General features: G+C 41.1%; 1 protein-coding gene across 4 annotated transcripts; it reads left to right on the top strand.

The window, feature by feature from the left end:
* The first annotated feature begins 1,110 nt into the window (after positions 1-1,110).
* EOGT (EGF domain specific O-linked N-acetylglucosamine transferase) lies at positions 1,111-22,733 on the top strand. Of its 4 annotated transcripts, none has more exons than XM_052777887.1 (17): positions 1,112-1,283; positions 1,897-1,949; positions 2,750-2,974; positions 3,937-4,037; positions 4,576-4,684; positions 4,776-4,870; positions 6,001-6,105; positions 7,274-7,380; positions 8,962-9,065; positions 11,663-11,755; positions 12,498-12,569; positions 13,108-13,194; positions 14,378-14,446; positions 15,774-15,835; positions 17,491-17,610; positions 19,049-19,151; positions 19,531-22,733. In XM_052777887.1, exons 3-17 carry the CDS (start codon positions 2,765-2,767, stop codon positions 19,675-19,677), a joined length of 1,584 nt encoding a protein of 527 aa, XP_052633847.1. In that variant the 5' UTR covers positions 1,112-1,283; positions 1,897-1,949; positions 2,750-2,764; the 3' UTR covers positions 19,678-22,733. The 4 variants fall into 4 exon arrangements, with proteins under 4 accessions (XP_052633849.1, XP_052633847.1, XP_052633848.1 ...); XM_052777888.1 differs by having other exon boundaries at positions 1,112-1,293; XM_052777886.1 differs by having other exon boundaries at positions 1,112-1,335.
* Positions 22,734-24,400: the final 1,667 nt, after the last annotated feature.

Genomic DNA, 24,400 nt, shown 5'->3' with positions numbered 1-24,400 from the left:
TGCTCTGGTTCTCCTTGAGAAAAGCCTTAAAACCAGTTTTGTGGTGGGTGGGTGTGTACGAACCAAGTGCTATGAAGGGAAAGTATTGTGAAAGTTTGAATTTTGAGTTACAAACGCCGGTTAAAATCTTATTTCGGTACACGAGGCTGGTTTATTTGTAAGTGCGCTGCAGTAATGGGTTTAAAGCGAATGTGGAAGTTCACGTAGCTTTCCCTTCTTCACGTAGGTCTCCCTGCCCGCCGGCCCTTCTTCTCCCGCGGCTTTCCCCCCCCCCCGACCCCGAGGGGCGAGGCGGCTGGAGCGTTAGTGCCTGCCCCCTCCCGCGGCAATTGCCGAAGCAGGAATGGAGCGAAACCGTGAACGACGCTGTGCGTTGCCGATAAAGGCGATACCCTGACCGGCGTCTCCAGCGAAGCAGGGGATTAATTAACCTCTCCCCTTGCGAATAGGAAAGTGTCCGAAGGCGGGGCGGGGGGGGGAGTACAGCTCTCGGCCGGCACCGCTCCTCCCGGCCGCCGTGTGAACCCCGGGGGGGGGGGGTGTTGGGGGGGGGGGAGGCCGCCTCAGACAATGGGGTGCCCGGAGGCTGCCCTTCCTGCTGAGCGGCGGCAGGAAAAGGCCCTTTTTCCTCCGCATCCTGAGAACGCCGTTCCCGGTGCCATACAGCGGCAGCGCTTTATTTCCGGCAGCAGAAGGGAAGACGCGCCGCCAGCTGCCGCACCGCTTTCCCTTCACGGCCACAGCGGGGCTGCTCCTCCCGGGCAGGTGCCGCCCGGCCCCGGCCCGTCCCAGCTGGCGGGCACCCTCACGGCTCCCCCCGCCACGGCCGCCGGGCCGGGGCCGCGGCAGCGGAGGCCGACCCGCGTCCCCCCGTGTCCCCTCCCGGTTTCCGGCGAGCGGCGCCGCCGGCCCGGCCGGGCTCCTTCCTCCTTCGCCGGCGGCTCGGCGCTCCCGCCGCCTCCAGGTGGGGCGGGCCCCGGCAGCCCTCAGGCCGCGGTTGTCTCCCCGCTGTGAGGGACGGGGTGTGGCGGTGGCGGTGCCGCCCGCCCCGCTCCTCCGCGGGTGTGAAGGAGGGGCGCGGTGGCGGGGCCGCCCTGGGGGCGGGCGCCTTTTTTCCCCCCGCGGAGCCCGGTGGGGCCGGGCCGGGCCGTGAGCGCTCCCCCAGCCCCGGACAGGCGCCAGCTGCCGCGGCGGCATGAGGATTAAGGCCGTCGGCGAGCGCGTAACGGGAGGAGCGGCCGGTCCCATGGGCCGCGGGGCTGCCCGGGGCCGACGGGTGTGAGGTGCGGTGAGGTGAGGCGAGGCGAGGTGCCCGTCGGGGCCTCAGGGCGTGAGGTGAGCGCCGCCGCGGGGGTGGCTCGGGCGGGGCAGCGGCGTCTGACGAGGCTCGCTGTGGGCCGGGCAGCGGGTCTGCGCCGGGTCTAGCACAGGCCGGGGGCCGGGTCCGGTACGGGCTTGGCTGGCGTGGGACAAGCGTGGGTCGGAGGCCGGGTCCGGCTTAGGGTCCGGTACGGACTCGGCGCTAGCGCCAGGGTGTCGGGCGCCTTCCCGAAGCGAGGGATCACCCTCAGCCGGGGCCCGGGGGGACGGGTGAGGGGCGACGCCGATCTGGGGAGCCGGGCACCGGCAGCGCAAGTGTGGAGTTTGAGGTGGGGATGGGGTGCGGTGTGATCCTGCCGAGATTCCCGCCCCCAGCGTCCCGGGGTGTGTGGCACGGGGAGAGGGAAGCGCTTTCTTGCAGGGATCCGAATACCTAGATGGGTGAGAAACGCTCCCAGGCTGTTGGAAGGTTGCTGTCGTTGCTGTGAATGTTCCTCAAGAAGCAGGACTGTGTTCTGAGGAAGCCTCCTTTTGCAGGACGTGTTTTGTAACTCAGCTTTGTGTTAAACCCCCCAGGTTTGTGTATTTGGGAAATCTGAAGCAGGTCTGAATCTCCTCAAACCAAACAGGTAAAACTACTTGTATTGTATGAATATTGCTGAAGGCTTCAGTCACAAGCAAGCATGCAAATTTTGGCAAATTATAATGCCAAAAAAGGATTTTTAGATACAGGCCATCCTTTGTTTTCCTCAGGAAGTTTAATGGTTCAAAGCCAGGGGTGTTTGATGAGAAGGTTGTAGTACCAGAAAGGTATCAAGTCTGCTTTAGAGTATACAGATACGTGTGGGCCTGTAGTTATAATTTGAAGTATATAACTTGGTATTCAAAGTTTTTTTTAACATGATGTTATCTACTAAAAACAAGCATCCTGAAACAGACTTAAGGTTCACCATTTATTTATGACCACCTAGTTTTCCTTCAGCTAATGGTTAATTTCTTCCAAAGTGGAGAATGTATTATTTCTATACTTATTTTTAAACTAAAATTCCTCCTCTTCTCACCCCTCCCCCCAACACTTTTACATTTTCTTCCTGCTGTCTGGATATTATATACACTATACTTAGTTTCCACATTTGAACTCTCAGGATCTCTTGGGATTTAGCTAAAGTAAACACACCCATTTTAGTTTGACTGCGAGTTGGTAGTGCGTAATAACCCTCAATGACTAATGATTCAAAGATAATCCTGAGGTAGTACAGTCTAGTCTCTTAGTGAGAGTTTACTTTTCATAGGAAAAAGAAACCACCCCAGAAATACAAGTACAAATTCTTTGATTATATAACTGACTTTAGCTGAATATTGTCTTGCATGCTTGAAATGTGCTACGCTGCAGATGTGTTAAGTGTCTTTTTTTTTTTTTTAAGTACAGAACTCGTAGGTTGCCATGTTCATGTTGCTTGTGTTTGGATTGCTACTGCAAGAAATTCTGGCTAATTCCCAAGCTGAAAATCTTACTGTATTCAAAAACATTCCAGAAGAGCCATTATATAGCTACAATGCTATCAACTTGCCAGATGAGCATATTCCATACTTTCTGCACAATAATCAGCATATTGCTGGCATCTGTAAGCAAGACTCTCGTTGCCCATATAAAGTAGGTTTGCTTTTTTTTGTTTGTTTGTTCAAATGTAATGTTGGGGTGGTTTGTTCTTGGAGTCATAGCAGTTAAAGATGGTGATGAATTGGTCTTCTTGCCAGTTAGTGGGTTCCACTAGGATTTGGAATTGTTGCTCTTGAAATAGATGTACGGGGCTCTTCCTGAATCTGATGCTGCCACAAGACTGGATTTATAATGTACTGGTTTGCAAGATTTTTATCCCCCCTCTTTTAATTGTTACAGAGCTGAAATGGTGATCTTACTCTGAATGACTCTTGTGCCTGTGAAAGGTGTTTGAACTAAGTACAGCTAGTAATTTCTAGGCCTGTGATTTTTAGCATGCTGTAGTACTTTTGCGGAAGTGCCAAGAGTATAGGCAAATCAATGAAATGCTGATTTAATCTTATCCTGTGGTTGCACATAATTCATTCACCTGAAGTGGGGAAAGTGAACCCGAGGGTCCGGGCTGCATGTGGCTTGGGAGCAATTCTAGTGTCTCTCAGGCTGGAGCTGCTTCGCAGAGCTGGGGGTGGGAGCTGCGGTCCCTCTTCTCTGGCTTTCTACAGCACTGCAGAAGCCGATGTTTCTAGATTTGCCTGGGGAGCAGTGGTACCCTCAGCCTGGAGCACTGTGCCTTGTGTGAGCTTAGCTTTGTTAGCTATATCTATCAGTGATGTGAAATTTTTGGAATCCTACTTACTGGGTCAGGAAAGTGGTTGTCCTGGAACAGACATACTAAAGACAAGGATAATGTTGCTGTGCATGTGTGTCCTCTTTGAAGCCTCTGTTGTGCATAAAGAATCTGGGTGTTCTTTCTGAAACTCTGTTTGAAAACAGACCAAACCGAAAGCCTTTTATGCAAGATTTATTAGCGAGAGGTAGTTTATAAGCTAACAACTAACTTAAGTCATTTTCCTTTTTGCAGTTGCCTAACCTGATTCAGTTATTCTGTGTTACAGAAATACTTGAAGAAACTAAAATCCTGCTGGGGTTATGAAAAATCTTGCAAATCAGATTACAGGTTCAGTTACCCAGTGTGTGATTATGTTGAAACTGGATGGTAAGTTTCATTTTAAATGTATAAAGTACAGTACGTTAAAAAAAAGAGTGTAGTGCTCGCTTTCGTATTAGCTGTGAAGTTAACATTATTGTGATACAGAGTTTAAAGGATGATTCTTTGTGGAGATATGTGTAATTATACATAACATACATCTTTCAACATAATTTAAAAAATCTAACTTTTTAAGGAAGAAAATACTGTTTGAAATGCTTCCTGCCACAATGTTTTCATTATTCTGATTTAGCCTTGAATTCAGATTCCTAAAATAACTCTGGATTTCCTTTCTTAGCTTTAAAAACAGAGGAAAAATGTTAAAAAAAATTTATACCCTTTTACGGGAGAATAGCTTTAAATTGTCATTGATGTTTTCACTTACATGCAGCTGATAAGTTGCTTCCTGTTTTGTGTCTTAAATGTCAATAAAGTAACTAGCTGGCTCTTCTGTTCCACTTTCAGTGGAAAAAAATGTTATCTGTTAAAGTTGTTACTAGACTTGAGCAAGGGACCTTGATTTTTTTCTCTCTCTTTCATATACCAGGGCAAATGACATTGAGACAGCCCAACAAATATTCTGGAAACAAGCTGACTTTGGTTACATTCAAGAGAGGCTCAATGAAATGAAAACGCATTGTAAGCCTGCAGCAACAGTAGGTATTTCTGATAGATGTGATACTTTTTACTTGTTTTTAAATGCAATTTTTGTTATTGATGAAATCCTACTTGTTCTTTTCTTAACAGGGAGATTCATCTCTGACCTGTTCTCAGTACCTTCAGCATTGCAGAGCAACAAACTTGTACCTTGATTTACGAACTGTAAAGAGAAACCATGACAGGTGTCTGATTTGCTTGTGTTATAGTAAAACCAAGGGATGGCAGGGAAAAGGACTTCAGAATTTGTTTAACAAAGCTGGTGTGCTTGTTGCCATGGGCTTTACTGCTGATCAGAGACTTGTTGCTGAAGTCCTGTTGAGATCTACACCTCTTGATTGCTGTCCGCTGCTGCTCCTGTCAGCAGTACAGGTTGTTTAAAAACCTAAGCTTTTAGTTTTATGGAATGGTGATGGATGATTGAAATCCTCCCTTCTGACAGAAGAGAGGAAGACTTTTCTGTGTCTTTGGTCACATCCTTTCTTGATCAGGTGATGTGCAAAGTAGAATTGTTTTTGTATGAGGCACCAAGAAGACCTTTCCTATGCTAGATGCCTTTATGCCAGAACCAGGAATTACATTTTTAGATACAGTGAGACTGAAGAGAGATCTGAACCTGGATCTCCCGCATCCCAAATTAAAATGCTACATATTGGAAAACTGCGTAAAAAAACCCCATACTACTGATGCTGGCATCATGCATTTTTCCTTCTGCCTTATCTTTGAAGTCAGTGTCTTGGGCACATGACTTGAAAAGAGCTGGTTCATGACTGTGATGCTGATACCCTTCAGAATGGGTTTTGTCATCTTCTCAGTCTATCCTAAAAGCTAATTTAGACAGTGCTTTTAGTTGGCAGTTTGTTTTCATTAAACCTGTTCTTGCACCTCACTCCTTGTATGTTGTATAAAATTCTTGGGTTACTAACTGGGTTGTGAAATCTGAGGTGAATTTCAGTGAGAATTTGTTATTAAAAACAAACAAACAAAAAACCCAACTAATGATGTTCCTGTAAGTAATCATGTAGCAAAATCTAATTAAATTACTCATTTGAGTATGTGAAAATGATTCCTAATAACGTTCTGGGTGGATTAGTGCTGTTTTCTAAATTGCCGTGTAGAACTCCAAGGACACCACTATCTTTATTTGGGAATTGTGGGAAATGCTTGATTTATGCTGAATAAAATACGCAGGTTTTAAATATGTATGAAGCACCTTGCTGAATTGCGACTAACTAGCACTGGCTTGAGTATGTAATTGAGATTGCAGAGCACTTTGTAGCACAAAAGCTGATAGACTTTTACTAATTTGCATTAGATTCAAAGAAGACTTCTTCCAGAAGGGAGAAATTGGAGGTCATTGCACCCTCAACGTTCAAGCATTTTTGGCTGAAGGTCAACGCAAGAGCCCTTTGCAGTCTTGGTAAGAATCACTTCTCAAGGCTGCTTCCAAGTTCACTTACTAATTCTTTTTTATTTTTTTCATTGGCATTAGCAGCTGTGTGGATCACAGCTTATGTATCAGCATACTGAGGAAATAGTTGCTCCTTTCTAAGGTCAATTTGAGAGTTCATATTAGGTACCTCTGATAATTACATCTATGCAGAATGTTCTAAACTGTGCTATGTGTAATTGTGTCCTGCCTAATCTGTAGCAGCAAAAGATCTGAAAATGTTTTGTAATTTGAAGTTCTAACCTTCAGATGTTTTCCAGACAAGATGCTGGTTCTATGCCTAATCTGTTTATAGAAGGAGACGATTGTTTTGTTGTGAAATGCCTTGAAGTTTGTACTTGTGTCTTAGTTCAAACAGTCCTTGGTGATGTTGGGGCCAATGCAATGCCCGATCTGGATATATATTCATATGGTGTTCCCAGGGAGCCTGTGTTTGGAATGTAAAATGGACAATAGTCTACAGGCTGAGTAGGAAGTGCAGAGGGTGCTTTGTGGTAGCTGGTTAAGTATCACAGGTTGCATCTTAGCACTTCAAAGCTGCCTTGCCAGTTAATTGGTGAAACACGAAGGAATTTGAGCCATTAAGGTCCATAAAAGAATTCATTTTTATGCTTTTCTCATGTTTTCATGTTTTTTCTCATTTTGCATTGATGGTCAATTTTGGTTAAGAATAGCTGCAGAGGAGGAAAAGACTTTCCTTCTCTACCTGCTATTGTCATCTCAACTGCTCATCCTTGTTTATATCCAGGAATAATAAATATTGCATCTACATTTATTATTCTGACCAAAGCATGAAGATCTTGCTGAAGTGTCTTTGGCAATGCAGATCAAGTTGGATAGACCCACAGATCTAGGCTCTAAGGCTCTTTGTTACATCTCTACTGCCTTGATTTGTAGATCAAAGATGCTGTTCGCTCCTGAGATCAAAGGCAGTGTTTAACCTCTTGAAGCTCATAACCTGAAGAACCTTCCATTACAATTTCAAATCATTAAAATGATTGTCAGACTCTATCAGTTTTCAGCAGTCCCGTTAAATCAAATGGACTGGATGAACAGTTACAAAATCTTAGATGTGTGAAGTACATTTGTTTAAGTGTGTTAATGACAAAGCATGTTCTGTGTGATTGAATCTTTGTAGGTTTGCAGAACTCCAGACATTTACTGCATTAAACTTCAGGCCCCTAGAAGATGGGAAGTGTGACATTGTTATTGAAAAGCCAACATACTTCATGAAATTAGATGCAGGTAATTGCTATCTTTAGTTTAGTTTTTTTTCTCCTGCAGTACTGCAGTAAAAAGAGCCCATATCCAACTTGCCCATCTACATTATGCCTTTGTGATTGTCAAGTTCACTTGTAATATATTTTTATTTTTGAAAAATGTATGACTTTTTCATTCCTTTTTTTTCTGTAGTTCCATTGATGAACTCGGAAACTTAAATTTAAAAATCTTACATTTTCCCAGAGGTGGTTAAAAAAAAAAAATCAGAAAAATTTCCTGCTACTTGTCTTGCACAGTCATTCTCTTGACTGTGTTTTGACAGTCTTTGACTTTGTGCCAAAGACCTTTCTGTGCAGTCTTTGATTTTGGCTGTTTCTGGATGACAGGTTTCATACCATGAAACACAACGTATGGGTGTACGTGTCTTGTAGTATGTGTTCAGTAACTGAGGGTTCTGTGCGTATTGAATGATATGGAAGAGGAAATGGTATTCAAAGAGGGGCAGCACCCAAGCATCTTTAGGAATCAGCTAGTGGTATCTGACATTTTTTGAAGTTCACCAACCTTTCTGTTCATGCAGCATGTTTTACAGACAAATGTTAATCAAAGAGAGTGTTCAGGATGTAGACATACAAACAAGCTGCTGTGGAGTAACCTATGATTTAAACTGGGTAGTTGTCTGCTGTGTTCTGACCCTGTGACAAAGTGCAACTGTAAACTTCCCCTGCAGGCCAGTATCTTATATTTTAGGCAAAGTTGTTGCAGGCCCCTGAACAGTTACTGTGGAAGAGTTGCTGTGCTGTCAATTTGTACCTTTGAGCAGGGTGGTCTAGCTGTAGCTCAGGAGGCGATTTTGTCCAGCTCCTTTGTTTTAGGGGAGGCGGGGGAAAATTGCTGTTTGAGCAGTATAGGAAACCCGGCAGCTAGTTCCTATCATGGCAGCTCCTTTTGGTCAGAAGCTTAGAAACAGGGGCTGTGTGCTCATGGTTCCAAAACTGGGATCTGGTCTTCACTAGCAAGAAAACTGGATTACGTTACCTCCTTTGTGTCATGGTGGTTTTTTATGCGCCATGGTCTCAAGGTATTAGCTTAAAAACCAAGAATGAACAAGAATGCTCTGAGAAAAAACCTGAGGAATTACTTGGGCTTTGGCTCATGTGCAAGTACAAGTTCTGTCTTGTAGTCCTGCAGACAGAGCTTCCCTTAACCCTAATAAAGCAGAACCAAGATCAGTGCCGAAGGCCTGTTTTTAAAGTTTCCTCTATGTCTAACTAGCTATTGTTAAAGCAGTAGTTGCTTTCATATAATTCAGAAAGCAGCTGCAGAGTGTAATGAGAAATAGCACGTGAAACTTATCTTTTTCTTATGCTGTCTTTTGGCTGCTCTTCTAATTTCTCTGAACTTTTAAAAAACACATTTTACTTCAGATTTCTTACCTTGATTCCTTCCCCCTATATACCTTTTTTAGGGTGTATAAGAAGCATTCAGTCAGAAGCAGGGGAAAACTAATATAAAATGCAGGATACTACTAAGGAAAAAATGCACGAACCAATAAAAAGTGGAGCAAGTAATGTAGTATTTTGCTAACAATTCTTTCTTTCTCAGGTGTTAATATGTACCATCACTTCTGTGATTTCGTCAATCTTTATATTACACAGCATATAAATAATTCCTTCAGTACTGATGTCAACATAGTCATGTGGGACACTGTAAGTCTGCTGTGCTTTTAACACTTGTAATCGCTTGTATCTCTGCTTTATAGAGGCTCTGAAGCTTTTAGTAGCCAATCCTTAGCTTTCTTGTGGGCTTAGCCATGTGGAACTGGTAAGTTTTTGGATCCTGTCAATACGGGTGCATGAACAATAGTCAGGGAACAGATTTTCCATAATAAACCACGTGCTGTTTGAACACTACTCTGTAGCTCATCTTTTGCTAGTACATAATTATGCCTTTTTTTGGTGTCACCTCAAAAATAACATGATCTGTATTTCTAATGTGTAGCATTCGAACATTTCATGCTGTTTTCTGTAGACTTTTTTCTCTGAGAATATTGACGTAGATTTACTCAAAACTGTTTCTTCTATATTTAAAAAGAAACGCAGCCTTGCATCTTTCTAAATCAGTAAGGTGCAGCCTGTAATAAAGAAAACAACTAAATGAAATCCTTGTGCATATCAAAACAGGGTCTAATACTTAATTCCTTTAATTAGCCTTCTTGCAGTTCCTTCTCTCAATCACCTCTTAGAATGCCATGATGACATATAAACCAAATTTTTAAGTGGGGCTATTTCTGCTGCACTGCTGAGTTGAAACCGTGACTGTGTTTGAGAGTAATATTAGTTTTACTGGCCAGTATTTCAGTTGTGTAGGAGAGTTATAAACTAAACAATGAAAAACTAGGCAATTTGTCAAATGCCAGATAACGTGTAATCAGGTCCGGAAATAACACAGTTCTTGACTATGATACTGTCCCATGCCTGTCTTGTTCTCATAAAATACTGGGTTTTCTTTCTGAATATTTACTGCTAGGACAACTAATATTCAATACAGAACTGCAAATATCCCCTGCATGCTATTTAATGAGAAACCTCTTTGGTTAGAAGAGACCCTTTTTTCTAATTATTTTACATTTTGAAAGCTAAAGTAAACCCACCTGCCAGATAAGCAAGCTCTCTAAATGTTATACAGGGACCTATTAATCCAGCTCTGATGGCTTTCCAAAAAGATCAGATGTCAGACAGCATTGTAAATTACTTTGAAAAGCAACTCTTTGTCTTATATCACGTTGTTGAATCAAATAACTCTTTCAAATATACCATTCAAAGTAAGTACTGTCACAGTACTATCATTTTAAATAAGTCCTAACTTCGCGGCCTGCTTGAGTTCATTACCATGTACAACCAGATGATGGCACCAACTAACTGCTGAACTGTCCATGCTGATCAAAAGATGGACTTGAGCTTATTATTCATTCTCTTTCTTTTCTGTGATGTAATTAGATTTGGCCATACATTCTAGCTACTGTAGAATCAGTGCACTGTTCTTATTAAACAGTAATGTCCTTAGATGTGGCTTCAACAAAGCAGAAAACGAGTAGGAAATCTACTGGGTGTTGATTTGTAGACTGTCTCTGCAAATGCAGGAAAGCAATGTTTATAAAGCACTTTTAAGGAGAGCAGATAGCATTAGAAAGTAGTATTTTCAGTTTTGGAGATCAGTTCTCTGCTTCTAATCTTGAAGAGCAGTTCTTGTAATACAGATGGCCAGAAAGTAGTATGGATTGTAAAATTCATTGAACCTTAATGGCAGAAGAAGGAGAAAGGGAAGGAAGCACCTCTTCTAGTGAAGGAAATCTGGCACCCTTTAGGTTCTCTTACATTTCACTAGATGTCTGCACTCTTCTGCTGTCATTGATAGTCTTATTTTCAAATTTCTTGTTGAGAATGTTTCCATATAATTTTCCAAGCAGCCTGAACTAGCTCCAGAGTTGAAAGGAAGCTTTAAGTGAGAATCTGCACCAGGACTACTGAGGTCATATTTATTTGCATTCAAAGAGCAAGAGATGGTGACTCTTAGCCCTCAAACGTCTAGAAAATGTTATGAATTTGAAGGCAAGAGCCCCTGCTGCTAGGCCAATGTTGTGGGGAGTAGATGATTCTTAAAAGGTTCTCCAGAGCATTGCTGCAAAGGGGGAAGTTTTATAATGCCCTGTAGAGAAACTTCTTGGTAGCTTGTCAAAGTAATGCAAAACAGTTTCCTGGCTGTTTCTTCCATCAGATCAGATCATTGCCTTCAATTTGTGATACAGGTGATGATCCCAAAACAGAGGCAAATGTGAAACAGGCTTGTTGTGACTTTTTACTTCAAACATTACTGCTGCACTTGCATTCCCAGGTGGTTTTTTAGTCTCAGAAGTTGAGGTTCGTGCCTTCTACCATCCATATGTTTGTTACTTCAAATTTAACTTGTGTTCTGTTGTCTCTGAGGAAAGTAGTAGGTACCCCTTTCTCCTAACTCAGAAAGTCTAATCTGCCGCTGAAGAACTTGTCTAGATTGCTAATTTATAGAACTGTTACATTAAAAATTAACTACCTGACAGGTAATTTGAGTTAACTGCCATTGTAAATGCAGGGTTCAGCGTTCTGTAATGTCTGTGTTCTGTGCTAGGCTGTCTTAGGTGTCATGGTGGCGATGCACATATTAACTGTATGTTAAAACTTGTATATAGTACTTGTAAATCATGAAGAGAGTTTTTATATGCATTTATGTAATCATTATGCCCTTGTGTGTTTTCCTTTCCTCCTAGAGTTCATATGGCTATGGCGACCTGTTCAGTGAGACATGGAAGGCATTTACTGACTATGAAATTATACACTTGAAAACCTTTGACTCTAAGAGGGTATGGAATTTTATATTTTGTTTTAATTCATAGTCACTAGGTAGTAAATATGACAGCTTCTCAAGCCACTTGTGGATATGGGTGTTTCAGAGGAAAGCATTAATACTTTCCATGCATGTTTAATTTGCGTAATATGAGTATTCTACCTTACAAACAAGAGATAGAGCTGTAACCTAATTCTGTGGCATATCTATGCTTTATATAGATGGACCTAACTTTTGTGTCTTCTAAGAGGTGATATTTAGGTATTGGTTTCAATTCTGCAGGACCCACTGCTGAAGTTAAGGATTTTCAAATGGTACTGTCTTTCTAAGTCTTCTGATTCCTACTGAGGTGTTTATCTTCCCCTGCAACTGTTAGTATACCTGCTGCTTATCATTAAAAAAATTTTTAGTCCCACCAAAAAAATGTACCCGTTCATTCAGAGCTCATTTTAGTCTCTTAAATCCCTTAAAGCCTGTATTAAACTCTCTAATCTCTAACTGGTTCATGTTTGTTCTGTTTTGGGGGTGGTTTTTTTTATCTCTTCCCACACTTGCATCTGTAGCATCCTAAGTGAGAGCTCTTTTGGGATCAGGATTGTCTTTGTTCTATTCATTTGCACAGTGAAGGAAGTGAGGATGTTCTTGACAGGAGCATGTAATTGCTAGCTCATTATAAGCAGTGATCCCACTGAATGAGCACGGAATGTGCCAGCGGAAGGTAGCAGTGCAGTGTAACTTCTTGTGATCTTGCTTTGCAGGTATGCTTTAAAGAAGCAGTCTTCTCATTACTGCCTCGAATGCGATATGGCTTGTTTTATAACACGCCATTGGTGAGTTCTTTTTATCCATCCACTGTGTTAACTAGATGTGTGTGTGACAGTATAAAATCTGAGCTAATGATTCTCTCAAATACCTAGCTCAGCTATCATGAAATGTACTGCATTGGAAGTCTGTGCAACTCCAAATGAAATGATCTTCCCTAAAGATTATGATTTTGAAGTTACTTTAGCTGGTTGATAGGAACTGGTTGTGTGCAATCTCCTATGTCACAGATCATGAGATGCATATTATTTCTTTTTAATGGGTGGACATTGTGAACTTACTGATATTTTTGCAGAGCACAAGAGCTTGTACACTGACAGGCTTTCCCGAGGGTATTAGCTCGTGCATTCAGGCTGTAACACTGTAGAGACAGTTATATTTCTTTCTAAATGAAAGTGCCACTTGTGTTGCAGTGAATAGTGACATGTTTAGCACAGTGCATGATACTAGGCTTTTGTTCCACAAGAATGGCAAAAGGCTGATCACAAAGAGAGGTTTTCTGAGTAAAATAAGTTTTTGTATTAACAATTGCTTTTTTAATTTCAGATCTCTGGCTGTCACAGTACAGGGCTATTTAGAGCATTTTCTCAGCATGTGTTACACAGATTAAATATCACACAAGAAGGACCCAAGGTATGATAGCTGAATAGTAAAGTTGTAAAATGGAGCTGATGGCTCTTACCAGAGAAACAGCATTAGCAAGCTGGACTCAGTGGGGAATAAGGGCGTATCGTGCACTTTTTGTCCTTTCCTGTGATGCTTGGGATTTTTTTTTCCTGTAAGTCAGCCTGTTCTATAAAGGCCTTCAGCAAACATTTGTGTATGTTTGTGAAAGTTGCCCTCGTGCCCTATTTCCATAGGACAGACTTTAGAACATCTTCCTTCCAACCCTAGGACCTCTTCCTCGTCTCTATTCTCTGTGCTCAAGGCCTTTGTGTCCTTCCTAGTTAAGCAAGATCCATGGAACGTGGTCTCTTCTGGAGCATACTGACAAGGTGCTGTCCTTGGGTCCAGTAGAGGGGATCCCACAGAGCAATGCAGTGAGCTTGCTCTCTCTCGATCTTCATAGTTACTGCTGAGCTCAGGTCAGAGGAGGAAATGATTGAATCTGGTCCTTCCGATCTCTGCCCAGTACCGTCTGCCTGGCCCTGGGCTTCTCTTTTGTACATGCTGGTAGTTTTTGCAAACTGTTGCAATGGCTGCATTGATGGGTATGGCAGTCCTGGGCTTCTTGAAGTATTTGCTAGAGAGTAGCCTACATATTATCGCTGAGGGGCACACATTCAAGGCACTGCACAGGCATTTAGTTATGCTTCTCCTGCTGACACTAATGGGACTCATGCAGTTAAATCTCTTTATTTCACTTGGAACACTTAGCCCTGTGAGTCCAATTAATTTAAAGAGCTAAAAGGAGGAACTGTTATAGAAGTAAAATATTTTTTTCCAAGGATCTTGTGTGCAAGCCATCCTGAAAGCTGCTTTCCTGCTTTCAAAAACTTCCATATAATGTGTAATACAAAAGCTCTTTTGTACTGAATAAAATAAATCTTTCAGAAAATGTTTTATTCTTTGTTAATAGTCAGACTTTCACAAAGTTTTTGACACCTCTAATTTTTTGGAAAATATGATGTGAATTTTAAGGTGGTTACATCATCCATTATATGGGGAAGAAACATATTTAGTTGCTCAAATAATTGCCAAAAGTAAATATGGACGTGTTTGGGTTGTTTTTTGTTTTTGGTTTTTTGTTTTTTTTTTTTTTTTTTTTTGTGAGATCTGCCTCATAGCTAATACACTGCTGCTTCTTTCTTTTTAGGATGGGAAAATTCGAGTCACAATACTTGCACGCAGTACAGATTACCGGAAAATATTAAACCAGAATGAGGTGTGGTCCTTTTTACTTTTAAAAAAAATTTATCAGAAGTTAAATTTTGCTCATTGAATTGATTTTTTTTTTTTTTTTCAGGAGCAGCCAAGACATCTATCTGCTGACAAATCTTGGACAAATATGTTCAGTGCTAATATTAATTTCTTCTAATATGTCTTCTAGCCAGTCTCCATTTCTGTACACCAGACACTGAACCTTGCTGCCCTTTTTAAATATCCAGTGGAAGGCTACAGATGTAATACTAAAAGTATTTCCTCTTACAAACAGACACTGCAGCGCTTCTGATAAAATTAAATTATTTCACTTTCAGATTATCTCTTTTATTTCTAGCATCCCCAGTGTTGAAGACTCTAACAAAAACCTTTGTTATGCTTGCAGATTAAAATGCATAAGCTATTGTCTCTGAGTACGTGCATTCAAAACTTAATGAATTTTCATATTGATTCACATTTTTGAATCATGTAACTTAATGGATTTATGCTGTAGCTTCTATGTGGTAAAATGATAACATCTAATGTTTTCATACCTGTCTTCATTCTTAGCTGTTAGTGCCTGACAAAAATGAATTGGCATTATCATCCCCACCTTATGTAGGGAGAAACTGAGGCTTGTTTGATGCAATAGCTCAGTGGCAGAATAGACAGAGTGCAGAAAGCTAGATTTGTGCCTTATCTGGTAGGCTGTCCACAGTGCATGCCTACACTGCTACATGTAGTGTGTTTTCTGGTAATGAGCACATGACAGAAAGGGAGAAGTTAATCTTATCTTTACCACACTTTTGTAAAAGAAAATACTTTGCTCTTTCTCCGTCTTCTGCTGGCTATGGATTGGAGACTTAGAAGAAGCCCTTTTAGGTTAGAAGCCCAGGCTCTAACCTGGTCTCACTTCTCATTTGAGTAGGAGTCTGACCGAGTAAGATATTTTTGAAAATCCTTCTAGCTACCAATTTTCTTCTTTAGGTATTGGAATATCTTTTGGAAATCCAACCACTTCTTCCCACTATTCCTGACAGAACCCCTACTAGTTTGAATGGTTTAGGATTGGGTCCTGGAGCATGTAGAAGGCAACAGTAGCCTCTGTGAGACTGCAGGAGATCTAAGTCTCCCCGCCAGGGGTTGCTCTGCCAGGAATAATGTATGTATCTTAGGTGGGAAGGCACAAAAAGAGGGGAACTGCTCCTTTATGTCTCAGTGACAATATGTTCTGTCTCACTTGTTGTAATTCCCTGGCAGGGAGAAGGAGTGTGTAAAATGATCAGGAGTGCAGGGGAGGAATTAATTGAAGGAGAACACCAAATCATTGTGTTTTTATTTTTCCTCCTTAGCTTTTAAGTGCTTTGAAAACAGTATCGACGTTGGAGGTCAAAGTGGTAGACTACAAATACAAGTACGTAAGTTGGTAAAAGAAACTAGTGTGATCTCATGCTGCCTATGGCTGTTGAAAGCTGTTTGCAGGCAAAGCTACGTATGCCCCAATGTCTAACCTTTGCAAAATCCAAGAACTGGTAAGGAAGGAAGAATGTTACTGAGGGAGTGGTAGGTGAGCTAGTTAAGCACCTCCATCCCATGATGCACTACTTGGGAATGAATCTTTAGAGTTAGTAGGCTCAGGTTAAAGCTACTGTATGATAAGCAAGTTTTGAAATTACTTTTCTTTCTGTTCCCTCCTTTCTCCTCGAACCAGTTGTGTTCCCATCACCCTTTTGGATTTGCTAATGCTCCGCACTAAGTGTGGGTCAACAGGGATTTCTCTTGTATGATGCTGGTGTCATATTTTATATGACCCTTAGTTTAGTAATGAGTAATAACTCAGCTTATTTGTTGCTCTGGTGGCCCCTGAAGACACCACCTGAGGTCAGTTCGTGGTGCCCAGATGTAGTAGGCACTGCGCCAGTAAGAAATGGCTTGAAGAAAAAGTTCCCAAGAGGTGTATGCCTGTGCCAAATGGCAGCAGCTCCCATCTACTCAATGGTGCTGTCATGCATCATGCAGGAAGAGTGAGAAACTGAAGATCAGTGTTTTCACCAAAGCAGAGACATTGTGAGGAAGTTGAGTTCCTTCTGATTCCCTTGTCAATGAAAGCACTTGAACAGTCTAATAATAGAAAAGAGGGTGGATACCCTTGAGAGGGCATCTGGACCATCCCACTTGAAAGCATGACCAAGTGGTAGTTCCACAATTCCTGTGCTTGTTGAAACTGTTTGTGGTACCATTCAGCATTACAGATTTCCGCAGCTATCCTCCAGCATCAATGTCATCATAGTTAGAAGGGTTTCCCTGATGTCTGCCCTTACAGCAGTTTAAGCAGTTTAAACTTTCTTGTTGCGGTTTAAGCCAGTTTCTTTCTACTCTCTTCCAAATGGTCAGAGAGGATGTTATTCTTTTCATTTTTAATGTATGAATTGTTCATACGCAAATGAAGCCTGTTATAATTTCTGTTTCCAGTTGTCTGTCTTCTCTTACGATTAGGTACCTTTAGTCCATTCTTTCCTTGTGTGCCCAGGGAACACCTGGTTATTTAAAGAGACTACTTTATTTGGAGCTTACAGTCAAAGGATGGGAGAGAGTTACAGTTCCAGGAGCTGAAAAAGGCCTGGTCTCCTTATTTTTGCTTGATACCCTATGCATAAGTTCAGGTTGGGTATCCACACCTTTAGGTGGGAATTGTATACTTCTATGTTACATGAAAAACAGTTTTAGGTCCTTCATGTTGGGGTTTTTTTAAAGGAGGTAATGCAATTTTATTTTTTTAAAGGCAAGTAAAAAAACCCCAAACTTACAAAAACTTTAACTTGTAAAAAAAGAAAAGTTCAAATTTTTGGAACAGACTCTTGTGAAGTTTTGAAACCTGTCTGTGTTTCTTTTAATTCCATGCTGAGTTATTGCTGGCTGCAGCATTTGTGATTCTTAGTATTTTTCCTTGAAAAATCAATTCTTTCTTTCAGTATTCCCTTAAGTTAATTTTGCACTTTCTACATGTAACTAATTCTTGCTGAGATGGATAGGCATGCCAGATCACCATTTTTGTTGTGTTGTCTGCAGGGAACTTGAATTTTCAGAGCAACTGAGAATTACCCACAACTCTGATATATTCATTGGGATGCATGGAGCTGGACTTACCCATTTGCTCTTTCTACCAGACTGGGCTGTTGTTTTTGAACTGTAAGTCTGTTTCTCTCTCTTTCCTCTCTTATACCACAACTGCTAATGTCTGTTCATATGTGTTAATGAAGCACTTTCCCTTGCTAGTAGTTGACTATGAATGTTTGTCTTGCATCCTCATCTAGACTATTTTTGGCAGTATCTTCTGGGAATCAAAAGTGAGGAAGCTTTCATTATAAAATATAGTGTAACTATATCCTACAGGTTTAGCCTGTGATTTCTTAAGATGCCGTGGTATAAATAAAATGCAGCCTTGTCAACAATTGCTTGGGGAAAATGGCAACAAAAGAGAAAGCCTCACTGGTTAGATTCTGCCTGGTGAGTCTGAGATTTAATGGTATTTTGGTGATCCAGGTGAATTGATTACATAGGATGTATGTCCAGGGTGTTAAAGAACACCCTGAAGGTTATTTATATATTCCTTTCTATGCTCAGGACATGAGCACCAGCTTGCTGGCCAAGCTTAGCTGAGTGTCATTCTGTTTTACCTAAATTTCTCTAGTAGCTTCCTTTTAAACGTATTTGCATAGAATCATAGAATAGTTTGGGTTGAAAGGCACCTTTAAAGGCCGTCTAGTCCAATCCCTCCCTGCAGTGAGCAGGGACATCTTCAACTCGATCAGGTTGCTCAGAGCCCCGTCCAACCTGACCTTGAATGTTTCTGGGGATGGGGCATCTACCACCTCTCTGGGCAACCTGGGCCAGGGTTTCACCACCCTCATCGTAAAAAATTTCTCCCTTACATCTAGTCTGAATCTACCCTCTTTTAGTTTAAACCATTATGACTTGTCCTATCGCAACAGGCCTTACTAAAAAGCCTGTCTCCATCTTTCTTATAAGTTCCCTTTAAGTACTGAAAGGCTGCAATAAGTTCTCCCCGGAGCCTTCTCTCCTCCAGGCTGAACAACCCCAACTCTCTCAGCCTTTCTTCATAAGAGAGGTATTCCAGCCCTCTGACCATTTTCATGGCCAAATTTTGTTGCAAAGTATGGTTGTTAAGAGGCACCCCAGTTCTACAGAACTAAACAAAAATGCTGCACACTTCTGAGAAGAGCACTGAATTCTCCATCCTGGGAAATTCTGCTTAAAGCCTCTGCTGTGGGAAGGCTGTGGAGCTGGTGCTTTGCAGCATAACCTTGGCTTGAGAGCATTTTGTCCAGTCTCCAGGTAAGTTCAGAAACCCATGCCCAAGAGCCGCTGCACCTGGACAGGGGCATGCCTGACATGCAGGTGTGCCTCAAACTGCCTCCTAGGCTGCATCTGAAGAACAGATGCTGGCCCTTGTTGTTTTCAGTGGAGTAAGATTTGTCCATGGTTTCAGAGCCTTAGAACTTGACATTTTGGCCTGAAGTTTTTTTTTTTTTTTTTTTCCTGTTTCACCCTGGTAAACGTCAGTACAATCTCTGTGGGTAAATATGATTTTTCTGCCTGCCCCTAGATACAATTGTGAAGATGAACGTTGTTACCTGGATTTGGCAAGGCTGAGAGGCATTCACTACATCACTTGGCGAAAAAGGAATAAAGTATTCCCTCAAGATCAGGTAATGACAGCCACTGCTAGAAGGGTGGGTGCTGTAACTTGAAGCATTTAAAGGTTAACTTGTTTTACCTATCTATGTTCTGATACTTGAAATATGGTTTTCATTCTTTAGACCAAATTAACTTCCCTGTTGTGAGTAAGAAATCATTTGATATTAATGACTGAGGAAAGAAGAGAAATGAAATTAATTGGCCATTAATCTAAGCCATCCATAGCATTGCTGTTATGCAGTTACTTTGCTGACTTCTTTGCCTCAGAGCAGATCAGTGGATCAGAAATAATAAATTAAAATGGCAGATGCTCAATTTTTTTTCTTGCTTTTTGAATGGAAGATGTACTGAATTTTTTTCTGTCTAAAAGGTCTTATTTCATTTTTCTAGGGACACCACCCAACTCTGGGAGAACATCCAAAATTTACAAACTACTCCTTTGATGTGGAAGAATTTATGTACTTGGTGCTTCTGGCTGCAAATCATGTTTCACAGCATTCCAAGTGGCCATTTAGGGTAAAACATGATGAATTTTAAATTTGACTTCTGACTGAAATATTATTTTTAAATAATGCTCCATAAAAATATTGTAACAACATAAAGCAAAATGCTGGTGTGAAACGTGTAAACCTCTACGAGGGAAATGTCCCATTATTAACTTGTCAAACCATTTCTTAGCACCATACCTTGACCCTCTCCTTATTTCTGGGAGGTTTTGATATGTAAAAACTGTTTTTCAGAACTCTTTTTGGTTTTTGCACTGTATTTTTTACATCCCAAATTCTGAAATACTTGTCTGATATGTCCATCCATTTCATGTAAGATTTTCTGGGGTAGATACTAATCTTGCAATAATTTATGGCTACTATTATTTGAGGAAATGATAGAGGATGGAGAGTGTTACAGCTTGGTTTCTCAGTATAGTCTCTCTGGGAATGAACGAGGCCTGTCAGAGCTCCTCAGTTCCTCTTTTTAAGAAGGTAGATGCTTTTATATTACAGTCCCGTACCTGTAAGTAAAAATCTGAATAGGAATTGCCTTCCTATTGTAAGATACTGCCCAGTATGTCATTTGTAGTCGAGTTACATGATGCAGTGGTTCCAGCATGGCTTGTTAGTTCCTTTCCATCACCATCCATGTTACTACTGTGCTTGTCCCTGTATTGTTTCTAGGTTTGAAGATCTTCCTTTGTATAATAGTGGTTGTAAGAATGAAGTGGTTAAGCAAGCTTTAACTCTTGTTGTTTGGTAGAACAGACACTGCACACTTCTATTACAGCTTTAGAAACATTTTCAAGTTAGAAAAACATGTCTTATGTTTTTGCATTTAAATATAAACTTTGACTCTTCTCCCTCTGGTTTTAAATGCTAAAATATAACAGGTCTGCTCAGTATGTTTAGTCAGTCTTCTATCTCAAAGCAGGTAAATCTTTTCCTAAGTGAATACTTAAAATATCAGGTAATCTGGGTGTTTCCTACTTTTTCACATAAAACAACAGTCTGTAATGGGAAAAATGAGCAAATAATTGGAATAAAACTTGGGTCTTCTTGAGGATGCTAAAGGGAATGGACTTGTAGTTTTTTATGACAAATGATAAGATGTATACGGTGTCTTTCAGCTGCAGCTGAAAGGAAATGAATTCATGAGGCACCTTGTTCTTGGAGTCATTAAAAGCCTAATCTATTAATAGTCTTGTTTTCTGAAAATGTCAAAGAGTCAATCTAGAAAACTTTTGAAAATCCTTCCAAAGCCAGTAGCATAGTTCACTGTTTTCAGTGAAGGAAATATTAAGCCAAAGCTGAGTTCTTTATAAAATTTCCTTCAGAGCTGACGTGTTGGTTCTAGCGGGGAAAAAAAAGGGAGTAGTTCTGTTGTCTTAAGTGGGGCCAGAAGGATGTGTGGAAGAATCAAGTTCAGTGAGATAAAAAACAGAGTTCTGTGTTAAATTATGGATTTTTTTGAGAATGTATTCCCATGATAGGCTCGCAGTATAATCATACAGTCTCAGTGGCTTGAAGCAGAGCATACATTTGTATGCAAAAGCAAGACAGTTACAATAAACGTAAACATTTCACTGGTATAATGGTAGATATTATTGACTTCCATTCTCCAACAGTCATAGGCAATTTCACAGAGTGTAGGTGCATTTACTGACCTGCCTATACTGGTAAAGATGAGTTACTGTAAGCATAATTTTTATATAGATCTCTCACGACCTAGATATAGCTGATACACAAGATACCTTAAGGTATCTGGTGCAATTCTTAGTGCAGTGTGTTGTTTTACTTTAAAGAACCATAGAAGCAAAATTGCACTTCTTGGCATGAGGAAAAAAAAAAAAAAAGCCCTTGAGAAATGCAGTTTCCTGTATTTGTATTGTGTGTGGGGGGGGGTTTTTTACCTTGTGGGATTTTTAAAGAAAAAAAATGTATAAAACTTAAGTCAGTGAAATCTCTGAGTTCAAATGAAACCAACTCAAAATAAAGACGACATTTAACTATGAACTGTGCATAGATATTGGATAATTTTTTTAATAAAAAGCTTTTTAATAAAAAAAGAAGTGTAAAATTTTTGGTCATAGCTTTACCAGGTTTTAGAGGCAAATGTTTTAAACACTGTTAATTGCATAGAGTCATGTGTGTCTGCTTTTTCCTGCCATGACAACCTGATGCTCTGAGGTCTAAACTGATATTCAAATTTATTTGTCTGGGAAACATTCAGAGATAACGCTGTCATCTTGCGCTGATGGCTTTGTTGCCAGGCATTTTAAGATTAGTTTGTGGAAAACATTGGTATATGTTTAACTTTCTGCGCTGCAGATGATGCTGTTGAAGCCAGTGTGTGAATGCAGGCATGTGCTTGAATTTGTACAGAAGCAGCTGTTGAGGAGCTTCTCTTTCAAGCTATGTTAGGACTCGCTAAAACAAGTGGTCGAACATATGCCTGAATGCGTGGAGGAGAGGCTGTGGGGAATTAATCCAAGGGCAAAATATCCTGCCAACATTCACCAGTTTCACTAAATTTGAGTGCAGCGTCAACAGTTCATGGCCAACATATTCTTCAGCCTTTGTGGCTTAATATTAATGGGATGAAAATACTATTTTGGTTGATTTAGCTTTACAAATAGTCGCAAAATTATTTTGGCAGCAAAAGGAGGTTTGGTTGGATTAATGGGATTTTGCCAATAAATCCCAAGGGAGAGTTTGGACAACAGCAGAGATCTGGCTCATGACTTTCTTAAAGAGGGTCTGGGCCATCTCCATCTGCCTAGAAATTGGAATTTGAGGGAATCCATGAGGCTTTTAGGCCACTTGTTCCTTAGGCAGGGTATAGCTCTGGGTTGTATTTTCCTAGCAGACTATAGGAATCTTGTTCCTTGCTACTTCTGATTTTTTTTTTTTTTGTGTGTGTATGTGTGTGTCTCTCCAGTTTAACTTTAGAATCTGTGTTTAACTGGCACATTGGCATCAGCGTGATGAATATAGTTTTGGGACTTAATGAACGCTGCCAATCCTGAATGCTTACAGGATTGCCTATGTTTCATGTACAATGTAAACTGAGAGCTGCATTTGAAATAAAAAATAATTTATGGATGCACGTGGTGTCTTTCCTTTTTACTTCAGAAGTCTTCAAGATGTATTTTCAATTTTTTCTTTGTGAAGTTCTGTGGAAGTTGGGTAAGTGTGAGAAATGGTTTGTGATAGGGAGGTGGCAAATCAGGATTATTAATCTTAAGAGTACAATTATAAATATGAAGGCAATACATCCTTTAAAGCAATTAAATAATAATGAAATTGTTTAATTTTTGCTGTTAATCTTGCCAGTTGTACCATTAATGAGATTACTCAGGGTTTAGAATGTCCCTTAATCTTTTTTTTTTTTTAAGCAGGAGAGAAACTGAAGGAAACGTTCTCCTTGAGAGCTTTTTATCTGCTCAGAAGGGTAAAATGTGAGGGGATAGTTTTATTTGATTTCAATGTTGAATAATTGTTTCAATTTGCAGTGTTTTGCCTTGAAGTTGAGCTCTTACTTCCACTCCTCTGAACACACATTTCTAATGGATCGGGCTTTTTGTCTGAAATAAAAGAACTGCTACTAAATACTCTTCTGGCTTTGGCCCTGAAACGGCCCAGGTATCTTGGCTCTTCGTTATTCGTTCATGAGTTCTCATCATCTTTCTTGCATTTCAGTTCCTCCTCTCACAGTGTGGGTGTGAGGATGCTAAGCCTGCAGCTACTGAAGCTGCTTGACCTGCTCCGAATGGGAGCTGCTCCTCCCGTCTACAGACTGCGTGGGTCAGCTTGCGTGAGGGCTCTCTGCCTCCTTTCAGCCAAAGTCAGCTGCCTTAGCAAAAGCCTGCAGTTTGAACTGTTTGCCACAGACTCATTTCTCCTGTAGATGTGGGCTATGGTGTAAGAGATGGCTGTGTGAGCTGCTCATCTGGTGTGGCAGTACCTCGAAGCAGGTAGACGGGTCTTGGTTGTGGTTGGGGTAACCTTTCTAGAAAAAAAACCTAGAGCTGGAATAAAATGACTGAGCCAGTCTTGGTGAGCCCAGGTCTGAAGTTTTAGTAGCTTCTGTGCTGGTGGAAATCAGCAGTTTATGGCAGGGGTATCTCAAATAGTGCAGCTGGTAAAAGCATTTTGTGGAGGTGGGGAGGGAGATGCGCGGAGGGAATGAGAGGGCTGAGGAGGATGGAGGAATGAGTAAGTGTAAAGGCTGCAGATGGGTAAGATGGGCAGAGAGTCATTCCCAAGCCGGAGGCTCAGAAGACCTCCGTGAACGCCAATTATAAATCAAGTGAAGTGTGTAGAAACCCCACTGGGACAGAGCCAAGAATGAGGGTAGTGAAAACGTTACTGTCATAACCTGCAAGGAGGTACAGGAGGGACAAACGAAAGGACTTGAATTCCCCTGGGTCTGAGCCAGGTGAGGAGGGGAGCAGCACCCCCGGCCAGGCGGGGGTCTCGGGGAGAAGGGCCAGGGCCAAAAAACTGGGCTGCGGCTTGCAAGTTGTGCTAGAGAGAGGAGCTGGAAAGGGCAGCGGAGGTTGGCTGGGGGGTGTTTTGCCACAGTTTGGTAGAGCTGACAGCACGTTCTCAAACGCATTTTTTACAGGTTGCTGTCCTCTCTTAGAAAAGTGAAATATTTTTATAATATAAATAAAACATATTATTAAAATAATGTTTGTATATCAATATAATAAATATAATAGATGTAAATATATTTGTATATTAATTATAACTTTAACTATTTTTAT

Source organism: Harpia harpyja, chromosome Z (assembly GCF_026419915.1).
Source record: "Harpia harpyja isolate bHarHar1 chromosome Z, bHarHar1 primary haplotype, whole genome shotgun sequence".
In the NCBI taxonomy this organism is placed as follows: Eukaryota; Metazoa; Chordata; class Aves; order Accipitriformes; family Accipitridae; genus Harpia; species Harpia harpyja.
Note: the sequence above shows the minus strand (reverse complement) of the source record. Positions and strands in the feature narration are given on the sequence as shown.

Excerpts from the sequence above, each read along its gene's own strand:
- EOGT (XM_052777887.1), top strand. The coding sequence starts at position 2,765 with ATGTTCATGTTGCTTGTGTTTGGATTGCTACTGCAAGAAATTCTGGCT. Across the intron at positions 4,685-4,775 it reads ATTGTAAGCCTGCAGCAACA|GGAGATTCATCTCTGACCTG; the intron begins GTAGGTATTTCT and ends TTTTCTTAACAG. Across the intron at positions 4,871-6,000 it reads GTAAAGAGAAACCATGACAG|ATTCAAAGAAGACTTCTTCC; the intron begins GTGTCTGATTTG and ends AATTTGCATTAG.